We start from the raw sequence: 16,949 nt of genomic DNA on the forward strand, positions 1-16,949 counted from the left end.
GGTTCGATCCCCGGGACCACCCATACACAAAAAAATGTATGCACGCATGACTGTAAGTCGCTTTGGATAAAAGCGTCTGCTAAATGGCATATTATTATTATTATTATTATTAAACTACTGATGCAACATATGCTGCACAGAGACAGGAGAGGCAGATCAAGATAACCAGAAGATAAAAACCTTAACCTGACCCGACCATCCGTCTTCCGCTCCTACTGGCTTTCGCAGATTCTGCCGTTACTCTCCTGAAGTTGCCGGTAATAGGCTACACGAGGAGTCAGTGGCAAAGCTAGAGCAGTGTTTGTCAGACCATGAGACATCCCGAAAACCGGTCTTCTCACGAAAACGTCAGAACGGTTTGACCTACAAACTATTATGACCACTCTATGGAAAGGCGAGACTCTCATGAACACGATGGTGTTCCCCGTGTCAGGAGACTTGTCTGAAGTCAGTACCGTCGATGTGCCAACTTCTGTTTGGTAGCTTCCGAACCGATTGGGCTACAAACTAATGGGACCCCACTGTGGTAAGGGGAGATTCTCACGGACACGATGGTGTTCTCCGTTTTGACACCCACAAGTTTCACAGGACTCGTCTGAAGGTACCGGATTTAAAAACGAACTGAAGTATGAAGGTAGTTTTGTGCCTACCCCAAAAAAGGGATAAAATGTGTAAAAAAATTCAAAATCAAATAGCTAAATGATCCATCGTATGACCATCTTAAAACAATTCCATAAGTCTGCTTAGCACTGACTGACCAAAACCAAAACTTGTTTCTCACAAGTGTAGCATAGGTTGTGCGCTCTGCAAACAACATGTCCAGTCTGACAATGAGAACGGTAACAGACTGGAATAAAAATATATTGAATGCATTAACTGAAATTACTGTAACCAAACAAACCTTGTAGATTAGAGATTATAGGAATTAACGGTAAATGTACTACTGGTGATGTAGGTAATGGGGAATTGATAGACTAACAATCAAATGCAAACAATTCACACAATTAAGTTATGAAACAGTGAATGTGCACAAATTGATGGGAGAGAGCGCATTCTGGAGAGAGACATTGTGTAATCTTAGCCACACTCCTCTTCTTCTTGGATTCTGCCATCCCCGCGGCCTCCACAATGGATTAGTCTCGGCCTCCGCAATGGATTAGTTCACTGAGATGGGAACGAATTAGACAGGTGTCTCGTGTGCCATACATTTTGTATATCTTTTCTAATGCTCGACAAAAATTTTTTTAGGGTCGACAAACAGCCTATCGACCAAAAATCCACCAGTCGACTAATTGGGGTCAGCCCTACTGGACATAAATATTCCATTCAATTAAAAATATCTCACAATGGCTCTGACCAAAAGTGTTGCATTGTATATACCACTATGGCAAATGGGATGAGTCTGGCCAAAAGTAGAGCACTTTATGGCAAATTGGGTGAGCCTGGTCAAAAGTAGTGCGATAGCCAGTGTGCCAGTCTGTTTCTGCTCTTAGCTCCATAAGGAGTTGGCAAGAGAGCAGAAACCGACTGGCACCCAGGCTAGATATAGTGAAATATAGGGTGTCATGTGTGGTAGAAACAAACAAGGACAACTGCCAGTCAGAGTGTGCCATCTGACCATGTGAGGTGAGGCTAATAGGCATTGACCTTCAACCTCTGTCTTACTGTACCTTGAGCCCCAGGGCTGTGGAGCCGATAAGCAGGAGGGATTGGCTGTCCCACACGTCCACCTGCAGAGTGTGCAGGGCCAGGTAGCGCAGGAACCAGCGTCTCTCGCCCGGCTGCAAGAACGCCCCGTCCACACGGAACTGCAGCTGGTGCCCCGGGGAGCCTGGGAAGAGGGAAATGATACCATGAAGATAAAATTACTAGAACCGCATCCCCATTCAAGTCAATGGCTCTGTAATGGGTGGTCCGGCGGCCATATTTAGTGTACCCATAGTAGTAATTCTATTTCTATGAATGATACACCACAATGAGGAGGGGGGAGGGACACACGAATACGTACACATTTACACATTTAAACACAGAGAAAGCATACACACTCATATGGACTCATACTAACTCACATGTGCATGTGCACACTAGTGATGGGGGAAAAATCTATAGTTACATATCGGGATATTGTTTTTGACGATATATCATATCGTTTTGACAATATCGCAATATTATTTTTGCGCTAGTTGGCTGTACCTGGGCGGCAGGTAGCTTAGTGGTTAAGAGCGTTGTGCCAGTAACCGAAAGGTCGCTGGTTCTAATCCCCGAGCCGACTAGGTGAAAATCTGTCGATGTGCCCTTGAGCAAGGCACTTAACCCTAATTGCTCATGTAAGTCGCTCTGGATAAGAGCGTCTGCTAAATGACTAAAATGTAAATGTAAAATGTTCTCCAGCTTCTTTTTAAATAGGGAGCCAATTTGTTTTCAGCACTTTTATTTCCATGACTGATCAAAACTTGTTCTCATGGCGCTCTCTTGTCCCTCTGCAGAAGACATATGGTGAGTAATATGTTTGAAACATCAAATCGCAATAAAATCACAGTATTGAATCGCAATATATATATAGAATCGTGAGAATTGCAATACATATCGTATCGGCACCTAAGTATCGTGATAATATCGCATTGTGAGCTCCCTGGTAATTCCCAGCCCTAGTGCACACACACATACGGTCCTATAAGGTCAATTCAGGATAAGAGCTCACATTAAATTAGGCTAATGATTTGAAAATGGCCTATTTAAGGCATCGAATTCCGATTAATCTAATGAATTTGTGTGTGTGTGTGCTCGTGTTTGCCTGTGTGTATTGAAGCAAGGTGCGAACGTCTCGTACACAGTGCCTCGTTAGTACATAACACATCAAACACCAAAGCAACCCTTCAAACCCCCCATCAACAATCAATGTTATACCAAGGTTACACCAATGTTTCATTAAGGGTTAAAAAAAGTAATAATCAAAAGACCAGACGCAGGGGCCTCCCGAGTGGCGCAGCGGTCTAAGGCACTGCATCGCAATGCTAGAGGCGTCACTACAGACCTGGGAATGATCCCAGGCTGTATCACAACCGGCCGTGATCGGGAGTCCCATAGGGCGGCGCACAATTGGCCCAGCGTCGTTCGGGTTAGGGGAGGGTTTGGCCGGGGGGGCTTTACTTCACTCATCACGCTCTAGCGACTCCTTGCGCCTGCAGGCGGACCTCGGTCGTCAGTTGAACAGTGTTTCCTCTGACACATTGGTGCGGCTAGCTTCCGGGTTAAGCGGGCGGGTGTTAAGAAGCGCAGATTGGTGGGTCATGTTTCAGAGGACGCACGACTCGACCTTCGCCTCCTGAACCCGTTGGGGAGTTGCAGCGATGAGACAAGATTGAAATTGGGGAGGAAAAGGGGGTAAAACATTTTTATAAAATAAAAAATAACAAAATGACCAGACGCAGATGTAAGAACATGATCTTATTCCCACAATGGTGAACGGAAAAAGAAAAGCCCAACAAGCCCTGGCACCCTATTCCCTATGTAGTGCATGCATTACTTTTGACCTGGGCTCTATAGGGAATAGGGTGCTATTTGGGATGTATCCCCTGTTATCAATTTGTAAGTCGCTCTGGATAAGAGCGTCTGCTAAATGACGTAAATGTAAATGTAATCCCTATGACTCATGTTCTCAGTCCCTGTGGCCTGCTGGGTACCTAGGTAGTGCGAGGCCACCTCGGTGCAGCCATGTCACCCTCGACGTCACTAGCAGCTGTACTACCTTGCTGTATATATTTCATGCTGCCATGGTACAGTACATCATGTCTGGTCTAAGAGCTTCCGAGAAAAGCAGCTTTTATGATATCTTAGGCTTGAAGACACATCTTGCATGCTAAAGAGAATTCGATCCTGCTCATGTTGCTACAGATGTAGGATCTTAATTTGAGCCAGTTTGCTACAGCAGGAAAAAAATCCTGCAACAACAGGAAATGTGAATTAAAATTAATGGCAATTTTTGTAGGGGTTGATACATTTTTTGTTAGGGCAAATCAAGTCAAAATTTTAAGTGGAAATTACAAAATTTAGAAGCCTTTTTAAAACTCAAATACACTACAAGTTTGGATTTCCTGATGTGCAGGAAAATTCTCAGCAACAAAAGAGTGGTCAAATTAAGATCCTAAATCTGTAATACAGTTATACAGAGAGAGAGAGAGAGAAAGAGGGAAACTTGCAGCTTGCATACATATGTAAATGTGTTCATGATCATGTACAATATGTTCTGGGCACACATCATGGGTGGGTGCAGAGAAGGAGGTGGGCGTGGGATAGGAGCAGGGGTGTCATTCAATATCACTCAGGGACTGCATTCCAAATGGCACCCTATTCCCTATATAGTGCACTACCTTTGATCAGAGCCCTATAGGGCCTGATCAGAAATGGTGCACTATATAGGGAAAGGGTGCTATTTGGGATGAACCCACTCAGTACCGGTAATAATATCTAGGCCGTTTCGTTAGGCCCTATGCATGAATAAAGGAATGATTCAATCAAAATGAGCTCTGTGATTGAATAAGAGTGTTTGCAAATCATCACATGAAAATGATGTTGTATTCTAGTATATTCAACAGACATGGGTTCAAATACTATTTGAAATACTTTTCGTTTTTTCTTTAGCCTGCTTGGAGTGCCAGATCGGTGGGGTTTGCAGGTTAGCACAACTATTCTACTGGTTCCATTGCGCCAGGCAAGCTCAATCAAGCCCAGCTAAAGTATTTGACATTTTTTAAAATCGTTTTTGAATTCAGGTCTGGTTAGTACAGTTCAAAATGGTTCCTCTGGTCCCCCCTTACCAGAGTTGACTGTTCCATCCTTGTTAATGATGGCCAGGACACAGGGTGGCGTCTCGCTAGATTTCTTCGGCAGCTTGTCGATACCCAGTAGTTTCAGGCGCTGTGTGGTCACTGGCGGGAAGCGGTAGAGCTGGAAGGTGAAATGGACAGAGTCTGGCCAGTCGCTGCTCACCCCCTGTTGTGGTATCCTGTGGGAAAACAGGAAGAGAGGAAACAAAGGTTACAAAGTATATTTATGCTAAACCCTTTCATTACATGATGTAGACTTCATGTACTGTAGTGTACAGTATTTAGACTGACTATTACTTTAAATACTGCGACATTCTGTAGCTCCTGTGCACACTATAAACCCTTACATGACATGATGTAACTGCATGTACTGTAGTGCACACTATTCACACAACATTACTTCACACACTACAACACAGCGTCTATTCACACTAAACCCTACTGTTATATGACGTAGACTTTATGTACTCCAACATACAGTAGGTGCTATTCACAGTTTTTAACCCTGACTTAGTCTACAATGTATACCACATTCACTATTCTCAATAAACTATACTATTACTATTACGCTAAAGGCTATATCAGTTAAAGTAGGCCATCTTGATTTTTTATGAATTGTTTACATTTTTGCTTGGCTATATTTATAGTCTTTATGTTGTATATAGTGGGGAAAAAAAGTATTTAGTCAGCCACCAATTGTGCAAGTTCTCCCACTTAAAAAGATGAGAGAGGCCTGTAATTTTCATCATAGGTACACGTCAACTACGACAGACAAAATTAGAATTTTTTTCTCCAGAAAATCACATTGTAGGATTTTTTATGAATTTATTTGCAAATTATGGTGGAAAATAAGTATTTGGTCAATAACAAAAGTTTCTCAATACTTTGTTATATACCCTTTGTTGGCAATGACTACTGCAATGCTCTACTTTCCGGCTACCCGGATAAAGCACTAAATAAACTTCAGTTAGTGCTAAATACGGCTGCTAGAATCCTGACTAGAACCAAGAAATTTGATCATATTACTCCAGTGCTAGCTTCCCTACACTGGCTTCCTGTTAAGGCAAGGGCTGATTTCAAGGTTTTACTGTTAACCTATAAAGCGTTACATGGGCTTGCTCCTACCTATCTTTCCGAGTTGGTCCTGCCGTACATACCAATACGTACGCTACGGTCACAAGACGCAGGCCTCCTAATTGTCCCTAGAATTTCTAAGCAAACAGCGGGAGGCAGGGCTTTCTCCTATAGATCTCCATTTTTATGGAACAGTCTGCCTACCCATGTGAGAGACGCAGACTCGGTCTCAACCTTTAAGTCTTTACTGAAGACTTATCTCTTCAGTAGGTCATATGATTGAGTGTAGTCTGGCCCAGGAGTGTGAAGGTGAACGGAAAGGCTCTGGAGCAACGAACAGCCCTTGCTGTCTCTGCCGGGCCGGTTCCCCTCTCTCCACTGGGGTACTCTGCCTCTAACCCTGTTACAGGGGCTGAGTCACTGGCTTGCTGGTGCTCTTTCATGCCGTCCCTAGGAGGGGTGCGTCACTTGAGTGGGTTGAGTTACTGACGTGATCTTCCTGTCTGGGTTGGCGCCCCCCTTGGTTTGTGCTGTGGTGGAGACCTCTGTGGGCTATACTCGACCTTGTCTCAGGATTGTAAGTTGGTGGTTGAGGATATCCCTCTAGTGGTGCGGGGGCTGTGCTTTGGCAGAGTGGGTGGGGTTATATCCTTCCTGTTTGGCCCTGTCCGGGGTTTCTTCGGATGGGGCCACAGTGTCTCCGGACCGCTCCTGTCTCAGCCTCCAGTATTTATGCTGCAGTAGTTTATGTGTCGGGGGGCTGGGGTTAGTTGGTTATACCTGGAGTACTTCTCCTGTCTTATCCAGTGTCCTGTGTGAATTTAAGTATGCTCTCTCTAATTCTCTCGTTCTCTCTTCTCTCTGAGAACCTGAGCCCTAGGACCATACGTCAGGACTACCGGGCATGCTGACACCTTGCTGTCCCCAGTCCGCCTGGCCTTGCTGCTATTCCAGTTTCAACTGTTCTGCCTGCGGTTTACGAAACCCCTACCTGTCCCAGACCTGCTGTTTTCAACTCTTAATGATCGGCTATGAAAAGCCAACTGAGAGACCTGAGCCCTAGGACCATACGTCGGGACTACCGGCCGTGGTGACTCCTTGCTGTCCCCAGTCCGCCTGGCCTTGCTGCTATTCCAGTTTCAACTGTTCTGCCTGCGGTTATGGAACCCCTACCTGTCCCAGACCTGCTGTTTTCAACTCTTAATGATCGGCTATGAAAAGCCAACTGAGATTTATTCCTGATTATTATTTGACCATGCTTGTCACTTATGAACATTTTTGAACATCTTGGTATGGTTCTGTTATAATCTCCACCCGGCACAGCCAGAAGAGGACTGGCCACCCCTCATAGCCTGGTTCCTCTCTAGGTTTCTTCCTAGGTTTTGGCCTTTCTAGGGAGTTTTTCCTAGCCACCGTGCTTCTACACCTGCATTACTAGCTGTTTGGGGTTTTAGGCTGGGTTTCTGTACAGCACTTCGAGATATTAGCTGATGTACGAAGGCCTATATAAAATAAAATTGATTGATTGATTGAATGACACAGGTCAAAAGTTTTCTGTAAGTCTTCACAAGGTTTTCACACACTGTTGCTGGTATTTTGGCCCATTCCTCCATGCAGATCTCCTCTAGAGCAGTGATGTTTTGGGGCTGTCGCTGGGCAACACAGACTTTCAACTCCCTCCAAAGATTTTCTATGGGGTTGAGATCTGGAGACTGGCTAGGCCACTCCAGGACCTTGAAATGCTTCTTACGAAGCCACTCCTTCGTTGCCCGGGCGGTGTGTTTGGGATCATTGTCATGCTGAAAGACCCAGCCACGTTTCATCTTCAATGCCCTTGCTGATGGAAGGAGGTTTTCACTCAAAATCTCACGATACATGGCCCCATTCATTCTTTCCTTTATACGGATCAGTCGTCCTGGTCCCTTTGCAGAAAAACAGCCCCAAAGCATGATGTTTCCACCCCCATGCTTCACAGTAGGTATGGTGTTCTTTGGATGCAACTCAGCATTCTTTGTCCTCCAAACACGACGAGTTGAGTTTTTACCAAAAAGTTATATTTTGGTTTCATCTGACCATATGACATTCTCCCAATCCTCTTCTGGATCATCCAAATGCACTCTAGCAAACTTCAGACGGGCCTGGACATGTACTGGCTTAAGCAGGGGGACACGTCTGGCACTGCAGGATTTGAGTCCCTGGCGGCGTAGTGTGTTACTGATGGTAGGCTTTGTTACTTTGGTCCCAGCTCTCTGCAGGTCATTCACTAGGTCCCCCTGTGTGGTTCTGGGATTTTTGCTCACCGTTCTTGTGATCATTTTGACCCCACAGGGTGAGATCTTGCGTGGAGCCCCAGATCGAGGGAGATTATCAGTGGTCTTGTATGTCTTCCATTTCCTAATAATTGCTCCCACAGTTGATTTCTTCAAACCAAGCTGCTAACCTATTGCAGATTCAGTCTTCCCAGCCTGGTGCAGGTCTACAATTTTGTTTCTGGTGTCCTTTGACAGCTCTTTGGTCTTGGCCATAGTGGAGTTTGGAGTGTGACTGTTTGAGGTTGTGGACAGGTGTCTTTTATACTGATAACAAGTTCAAACAGGTGCCATTAATACAGGTAACGAGTGGAGGACAGAGGAGCCTCTTAAAGAAGAAGTTACAGGTCTGTGAGAGCCAGAAATCTTGCTTGTTTGTAGGTGACCAAATACTTATTTTCCACCATAATTTGCAAATAAATTCATTAAAAATCCTACAATGTGATTTTCTGGATTTTTGAAAATGAAAATGAAAATTACAGGCCTCTCTCATCTTTTTAAGTGGGAGAACTTGCACAATTGGTGGCTGACTAAATATTTTTTTTCCCCACTGTATATTCTATATGTTGTCCGAGTACAGAATTTGTCTACTTTCTGCATAGCAAATTGCCCCTTGGGTGATAATAAAGACTGCTACTCCACACAGTACTCAGGCATATATTATATTCACTTTAATATTACGTTCTACTTGGAATGTCATCGCTGAGCTCCTGCCAAGTATGATAATTTTTTTCCCGAACCAATCCATGTGCAGTGGCAGAAGCACATTTAGGATTTAATAACACCCATTTAAACATGTAATTAAATCAAATTGAATCAGAGAGTCAGATCAGTCAATCATACAGCTTCGTTCCTGGAAACAAAAATCATTTTTTTTACCCATATCCCCGTCCTTTTTATAGTTCCTTAAAACCAAGGGTTCTGGGTTTAGGAGGGCTAAATCACTTAATAAAAAAAACATAAAACAGAGGCTGATAGAAAAGGTGCCCTCTTAGCAGCTATAGGCCTACAGCATCACACCTTTTCCAACCATGGATGGATTCATCTGGCCCTACCCTATCAAAACCTGTTGTAACCCTGTAACCGGGGGTAAAATACTATTTTAGTAACATTTTCTGTGCAATGAGAAAGCATGCTTGTTCTGATTGGCAGTGAGATAAAAAAAATATATCGTAGCAGCGTTTTGATGATGGGACCAAATGTACTTTCTTTCAGAGCAAGAGGAATGTAGTTTTTGTCCTAGTCGAGAAATCAACTATAGGTGGTAGAGAGATTTAATCTAAATAAGTCCTCAACTTTCTTCTATTTCACACAACTTAAAATGACCACCCTCTGAGCGTATTAGCACTAAACACACACACACTCTCTACACACATACTCTCCAAACCGTGGGTGGGCCCAAACTCTCGCCCGCCGTCCCCTCAGTCTTGGTGCTAGGAATAAATTAGCTGCGAGTGAGATTAGGGACGGAAACGATTACTTCTCTATTTCCCTGCGAGAAGATTAGCAATCAATCATTGGGCATTATATGAAGGGGGGGAGAAGCGTTTAGGGAGAGGCAGCCACTGTGAGGCCCACCGAGCACGAACGGTATCAAAACCACCACGTTGAAGTGGAATTTAATAAGAGCAAAGTCTGACCCCGGAGATTCACACAGGCTGAGGTTCCCGTGATAAAGGCCCCGTGTAGCTCAGTTGGTAGAGCATGGCGCTTGCAACGCCAGGGTTGTGGGTTCATTTCCCACGGGGGCCAGTATGAAAAAATGTATGCACTCACTAACTGTAAGTCGCTCTGGATAAGAGCGTCTGCTAAATGGCTAAAATGTCTGCTAAATGACTAAAATGTAAAATAAAGAGGCCGGCACAAGCTAATGTCTCTACATGGCTACAGAGATTGGCGTTGTGTCCCAAATGGCTCCCTATATAGGGCACAGTGCGCTATATAGGGAATAGGGTGCCATTTCTGACACAGCTGGACATGAATATTCTTCCAGTAAACAGACAAGATTGATAATTACAGCATCGTAGAGAGAGACGCAGTCTATCCCCCTTGCCTGCTGTACCCATTTATCAAGTTTGTTAGGGAAAGAAAGTGTGTTGTGTCCATCGTTTCGGAGCGAGCCGCGAGTACCGGGGATACTTGGAGAGCCTTCAAGTTGGCATGAAGTATGTATTTGTGAGGTGGTTGAAATTGTTTTAGTGAAAATGAGCAGCTGAGATGGCAGGAAAAAGGATAACATCGAGCTTTATTAAGTAAAATACCCTTTTTTTTATTACAAATGTCACATCCCTAATTTCTCCCCACTTATGGCAATTTTGAGCAGTATCTGTTGATTCCTTTTATGTGTGGTAGACTACTGTAAATTGCCAGCCTGCAATTCAGTCAAAGCGGTAATTGTCAAAACATAAAAGCTACCATTATGTTTCAAACTGCACTGAAGCCTCAAAGCTGCAGCCACAAAAGAAGTGGCTGTACCTTTACTCGCAGGGCCGTCGATGATGCATATGACAAATGCCTGATGCCTATATCTTGGGGATGACAGAGCTGATGACAAAATAAAAGTCAGGCTTTGGCAGAGGGTACAGCTGCAGGAACTGGGATGTCTTTGACAAGGCTTTGTGTGTGTGTTTTCGTGTGTGTGTGTATGTTTTCATGCGTGCGTGTGAGCCTTAAACCGCCAAGAGTAAGTGTGTGTAAGTGCACTGAAGTAATCTTGGCTGGACGTCAACATCACAAAGCACCGTATGTCCTTGGCTAGCGACCAAGTGCACACAGGAATGTCTCTTCTTATATTTTAATACAAATGGTGTGGAGGCTCATATAAAATATATATTTTTTCAAGCCCATTATTCTTATTTGCAGACAAAAATAGTCAATCACAAATCCTCATATGTGGTTTCGTCACTATGGGGCGAATCCTAGCGTCCACTTAAGTCAAATGTTCACTTATTTCGCCCATTGAAATCAATGCATGACAAAGTAAACATTTGACTGAAGTTAGGATACACCCTTACACTTGCATTGCATTCTGGATGCACAGGGCAAATCCATCCTATATGAACGTTGGAAGACAATGTACAGTACAATAGAGTACATAACATGCTGGTTAGAATCAATTTCAGCCTACACTACGCGGGTGATGTTTATGCATGGTGCCGTAGCGCCCCAATCATGACCAGATGGCTGTGGGTTCACCTGGAAAATGCCAGAAACTGCAGCAGGAGCACATTGCCCTGCAGGGGATCCACCTCCTCTCTCTGGGGGTCAAAGTTGACTGGTTCTGTCGGGTCCAGCACTTCAGCCACCACCCCACTGGGGTCTGTGATGTGGGGGAAACCGGCTGAGTAGAGGTGGGCCAGGGAGCTCCTGGAACTCACAGAGGAAGAGCTGCAAAATAAGAGGAAACAATCATCAAACAAAAAGAACAATCTAGGCTGCGTCTGAAATGGCATCGATCCTATTCCCTATATAGTGCACTACTTTTGGCCAGAGCCCCTTAGGAAGCCCATGAGGCTCTGGCCAAAAGTAGTGCACTACATACTAGGGAAAATGGTCTCATTTCAGACACAGCCCTAGAGAGTACTTAGCAATTTGTATTAGCAACCAAACGTAATGGAAAAACACAGTGACATGGGAATTAGCCAGTACAAGGCAGGGGTTAGGGTCAATTCCAGTGAAATAGTCCTTATACTATACTCTATAGTCACTATACTATATTCAATTCACGAAGAGAGTAATTGACCCCAACCCTAGTACTCAGGTTTGCGTTCGAAACATGGAGGGAGAATGATTAAGATGGTTTGAGGATGTTGGCATCCCCATCCTGTTCAGCGATAACACACGAAGAGAGAATCCCTTCTGGGGGAGAGGAGGACCGGTGCCAAAACGCTCCCTTAGGATTTACACCATAATCTGTAGTTATCTCTAATCACAGTGGCCCACCTGTTTTTCGGAAACCATGACATCCATAACTTATATTTTTGATTTTGACATGGACTACTCCGTGCATGATAAGTAGCAGAGCAGCAGACACAGATGGTTGGTTAAAGTGCACATTCAGGGAAGGGAAAATGAACAACCTGTTGTTTACCACGAGATACTACTCAATGTCAGTAAGACAAATCTGACAAATCATATCTGTAAATAAAATTGACTTGAAAAGTAATACTAAAAAAACAGACTCTCATATAACTAATTACAGTTTGGGCTTATTCGGAGGGGAATGTCAAAGACCTCATCAAATGAGCGAGTTTACCATGACTATATCAATTTCACACTTCCGTCTCCCCCTCCAAAAGTAATATCTTAATTCACCCCCGATTGGATTAATATTCTAGCCACTGTCTTCATTTCAAAAGGAGTTCAATCTGATACACAGTTGTGATTATTGAAATTAAATTAATAAAGTTCATAGTGATCCTCCTCAAATAAGTGGGTCATTCCTTTCAGAATTTATATTTTTTAAAGACAGAGTACCATACATTTCGTCCCAGTGAACAGCACTATGTATGTCTGTGTTCCAGACACTGTGTCTATATCCTAAATTACACTCTATTACCTATACCGTATACTGCCCCCTTATGGTCCCTGGTCAAAGATAATGGGTGCCATTTGGGACACAGCCTGTAAGACTGGTTTCCATGCCAGCCAATTGTTTTCATCTCATTCTGTGCTAATGCAATCGTTTGCTCAGTAAGGTAGAGCATGGCACTTGCAACGCCAGGGTTGAGGGTTCGATTCCCACGGGGGACCAGTAAGAACAATATGAAAATGTATGCACTCACTACTCTAAGTCACTCTGGATAAGAGTGTCTGCAAAATAACTAAAATGTAAATGTAAAATGTTTGTTTGAGCGCCGTATGCCGTGTCTGTTATTTGCACGCCGTAATTTCTCATGTGGTATTCCTCTGTAACACGATGACTGTATTATATTATGACTATTATTATGATAGCCTACCGCCTACATTACATTAGCTCTATATTATCTATTTAGTAAACAGATACAGTGGCTTGCGAAAGTATTCACCCCCCTTGGCATTTTTCCTATTTTGTTGCCTTACAACCTGGAATTTAAATGGATTTTTGGGGGGGTTTGTATCATTTGATTTACACAACATGCCTACCACTTTGAAGATGCAAAATATTTGTTATTGTTAAACAAACAAGAAATAAGACAAAAACACTGAAAACTTGAGCGTGCATAACTATTCACCCCCCCAAAGTCAATACTTTGTAGAGCCACCTTTTGCAGCAATTACAGCTGCAAGTGTCTAGGGGTATGTCTCTATAAGCTTGGCACATCTAGCCACTGGGATTTATGCCCATTCTTCAAGGCAAAACTGCTCCAGCTCCTTCAAGTTGGATGGGCTCCGCTGGTGTACAGCAATCTTTAAGTCATACCACAGATTTTCAATTGGATTGAGGTCTGGGTTTTGACTAGGCCATTCCAAGACATTTTAATGTTTCCCCTTAAACCACTCAAGTGTTGCTTTAGCAGTATGCTTAGGGTCATTGTCCTGCTGGAAGGTGAACCTCCGTCCCAGTCTCAAATCTCTGGAAGACTGAAACAGGTTTCCCTCAAGAATTTCCCTGTATTTAACGCCATCCATCATTCCTTCAATTCTGACCAGTTTCCCAGTCCCTGCCGATGACATCCCCACAGCATGATGTTGCCACCACCATGCTTCACTGTGGGGATGGTGTTCTCGGGTTGATGAGAGGTGTTGGGTTTGCGCCAGACATAGCGTTTTCCTTGATGGCCCAAAAGCTAAATTTGAGTCTCATCTGACCAGAGTACCTTCTTCCATATGTTTGGGGAGTCTCCCACATACCTTTTGGCGAACACCAAACGTGTTTGCTTATTTCTTTCTTTAAGCAATGGCTTTTTTCTGGCCACTCTTCCGTAAAGCCCAGCTCTGTGGAGTGTATGGCTTAAAGTGGTCCTATGGACAGATACTCCAATCTCCGCTGTGGAGCTTTGCAGCTCCTTCAGGGTTATCTTTGGTCTCTTTGTTGCCTCTCTGATTAATGCCCTCCTTGCCTGGTCCGTGAGTTTTGGTGGGCGGCCCTCTCTTGGCAGGTATGTTGTGGTGCCATATTCTTTCCATTTTTTAATAATGGATTTAATGGTGCTCCGTGGGATGTTAAAAGTTTCGGATATTTTTTTTATAACCCAACCCTGATCTGTACTTCTCCACAACTTTGTCCCTGACCTGTTTGGAGAGCTCCTTGGTCTTCATGGTGCCGCTTCCTTGGTGGTGCCCCTTGCTTATTGGTGTTGCAGACTCTGGGGCCTTTCAGAACAGGTGTATATATACTGAGATCATGTGACAGATCATGTGACACTTAGATTGCACATGGTGGACTTTATTTAACTAATTATGTGACTTCTGAAGGTAATTGGCTGAACCAGATCTTATTTAGGGGCTTCATAGCAAAGGGGGTGAATACATATGCACGCACCATTTTTCCATTATCTATTTTTTAATTTTTTTTGAAATAAGTTATTTTTCCCATTCCACTTCACCAATTTGGACTATTTTGTGTATGTCCATTACATGAAATGCAAATAAAAATCTATTTAAATTACAGGTTGTAATGCAACAAAATAGGAAAAATGCCAAGGGGGATGAATACTTTTGCAAGGCACTGTATGCTGTTAGTACTCACAGATTATTTAAAGAATGGCCCCCCTTTATAAATGACTACTGCACACTGTCTTGTATCGTAAATAGTCACTTGAGATGCTATTTTTAGAATGGGGCAGATCCTACTCCTCTAAATTGTCTCCTAACTGAATGTTCCACCTACTGTATACTACCCACTGCACATTAGACCAATTAGCTGAACCATTGATCTCTCGGTAGATAGCAAGACAGTAGAGAATTGTGATGTAATGGACTGCTGCCCAAGCCTTTGGACGGAGATAACGCAGCAGTTAAACAAGGAGAGTGTTTGAGGCATGTTCAAAGCCACGGTGCGAGGCCGGTTAGCATTCAATAGCCTTTTATCACACGAGTAACAGCCGCAAGTGTGGATCATGAACGCTATTCAAGCCTGACCGATCAGATGTGAGTGATTTATCATGGTTGTAAAATACCAGGGTTCTAGTGTAGAACTGCATTAGCGCCGGCGATAGAGCCCTTTAAATGACACAACACCACTTGAGATACAGTACTAGTAATCCAGCTGTAGTTAGCTTTGAAGGGTCACGGTTATCTAATACATTTTGTCCCGTTGTTTATGCCATTTGTCCCAGGACACCTCCTTGTAACGTCAATATAAAGGACCTTGAGGACCCTATCCTTCCATTAACATGCAGGCGTTCTGAGAGGCACCTAAAGCAGGCGAGGGACCGATGTGTGAAACCGCTGGCTGTGACAAGGACCCTGGCCTCTGGTGCTCACCTGGGCGCGGCGTGTGTTCCCATGGTGATGATGGGGGCATGGACGGGGGTGAATGGCAGCTCTTGGAGCTCCAGGTGGCCCTCGTCGGCCAGCGCAGCAGACTGGTATGCAGGGAGGCCGTCCCTAGGGGACACGTTGAGGTCCACCTCTAGGTGGGTGATGTTGCTGGCAGCTGGGAGCTCCTGCCACAAAGAGAGAGAGAGAAAGAGAGAGAGAGAGAGAGAGAAAATGAGAGAGAGAGAAAGAGAGCCTGACAAGTTCAGCTAGTCCCTCCCGTTTTTTTGTCAATTTTCTTCAGTTTGGTGGCTAATGAACGCAACCCTGCTGTTAATTAGCTGTGTTGAGGTAATGCCGCCATTTTCCAGTCCAGTCATCTCCTCACTCTCCTGTTCTATGGTATATGGCATGGTTCAGTGGGCCGAGGCCTAGTGGTGATTGGTGGAAGAAAACACCTGCCAGCGCATTACGAGACCTTCCATCACCCTCCTCCTTAATGACCTCCACCAAAGTCACATTGTGACGCCCACAACACACCACCATGATTGAAACCTATACAATGACCGAGAGTAGTTAGTTAGTCCTATAGAAAAGCACTAAGCACTGTAGTCGAGGGTGATTCAAGTAAATGATAATGGCTGACACTTTACTTGAATGCCTACATTGATGTCAGATTATTATGGCCTCAGTCTGTCTGATATACAGTGCATTCAGAAAGTATTCAGACCCCTTCACTTTTTCCACATTTTGTTACATTACAGCCTTATTCTAAAATGGATGAAATACAACATTTTACTCATCAATCTACACACAATACCCCATAATGACAAAGCAAAAATAGTTGTTTAAATTTTTTTGCATATGTATTAAAATAAAAAAACAGAAATACCTTATTTACATAAGTATTCAGAGCCTTTGCTATGAGACTCGATATTGAGCTCAGGTGCATCCTGTTTCCATTGATCACCCTTGATGATCATCTAAACTTGGTCCACCTGTGGTAAATTCAATTGATTGGACATGATTTGGAAAGGCACACACCTGTCTATATAAGGTCCCACAGTTGACAGTGCATGTCAGAGCAAAAACCAATCCATGAGGTTGAAGGAATTGTCAGTAGAGCTCCGAGACAGGATTGTGTCGAGGCACAGATCTGGGGAAGGGTACCAAAAAATGTCTGCAGCATTGAAGGTCCCCAAGAACACAGTGGCCTCCATCATTCTGAAATGGAAGATGTTTGGAACCACCAACACTCTTCCTAGAGCTGGCCGCCCGGCCAAACTGAGCAATCGGGGGAGAAGGGCCTTGGTCAGGGAGGTGACCAAGAACCCGATGG

At 43.9% G+C, this 16,949-nt stretch overlaps 1 protein-coding gene across 2 annotated transcripts in view; it reads right to left on the bottom strand.

Annotated features, from left to right (window-relative positions):
- The window catches only part of LOC121545583 (nephrocystin-4), a 181,482-nt gene that overhangs the window by 60,171 nt on the left and 104,362 nt on the right, over positions 1-16,949 (bottom strand). For both annotated transcript variants that reach the window (XM_041856236.2, XM_041856235.2), the window contains exons 13-16: positions 15,617-15,798; positions 11,405-11,596; positions 4,818-5,005; positions 1,671-1,831 (exon numbers count right to left, since the gene is read on the bottom strand). In XM_041856236.2, the coding sequence (XP_041712170.2) occupies positions 1,671-1,831; positions 4,818-5,005; positions 11,405-11,596; positions 15,617-15,798 (723 nt within the window). The remainder of the gene's footprint in view (positions 1-1,670; positions 1,832-4,817; positions 5,006-11,404; positions 11,597-15,616; positions 15,799-16,949) is intronic.

Source organism: Coregonus clupeaformis, chromosome 30, assembly GCF_020615455.1.
Source record: "Coregonus clupeaformis isolate EN_2021a chromosome 30, ASM2061545v1, whole genome shotgun sequence".
Classification (NCBI taxonomy): domain Eukaryota; kingdom Metazoa; phylum Chordata; class Actinopteri; order Salmoniformes; family Salmonidae; genus Coregonus; species Coregonus clupeaformis.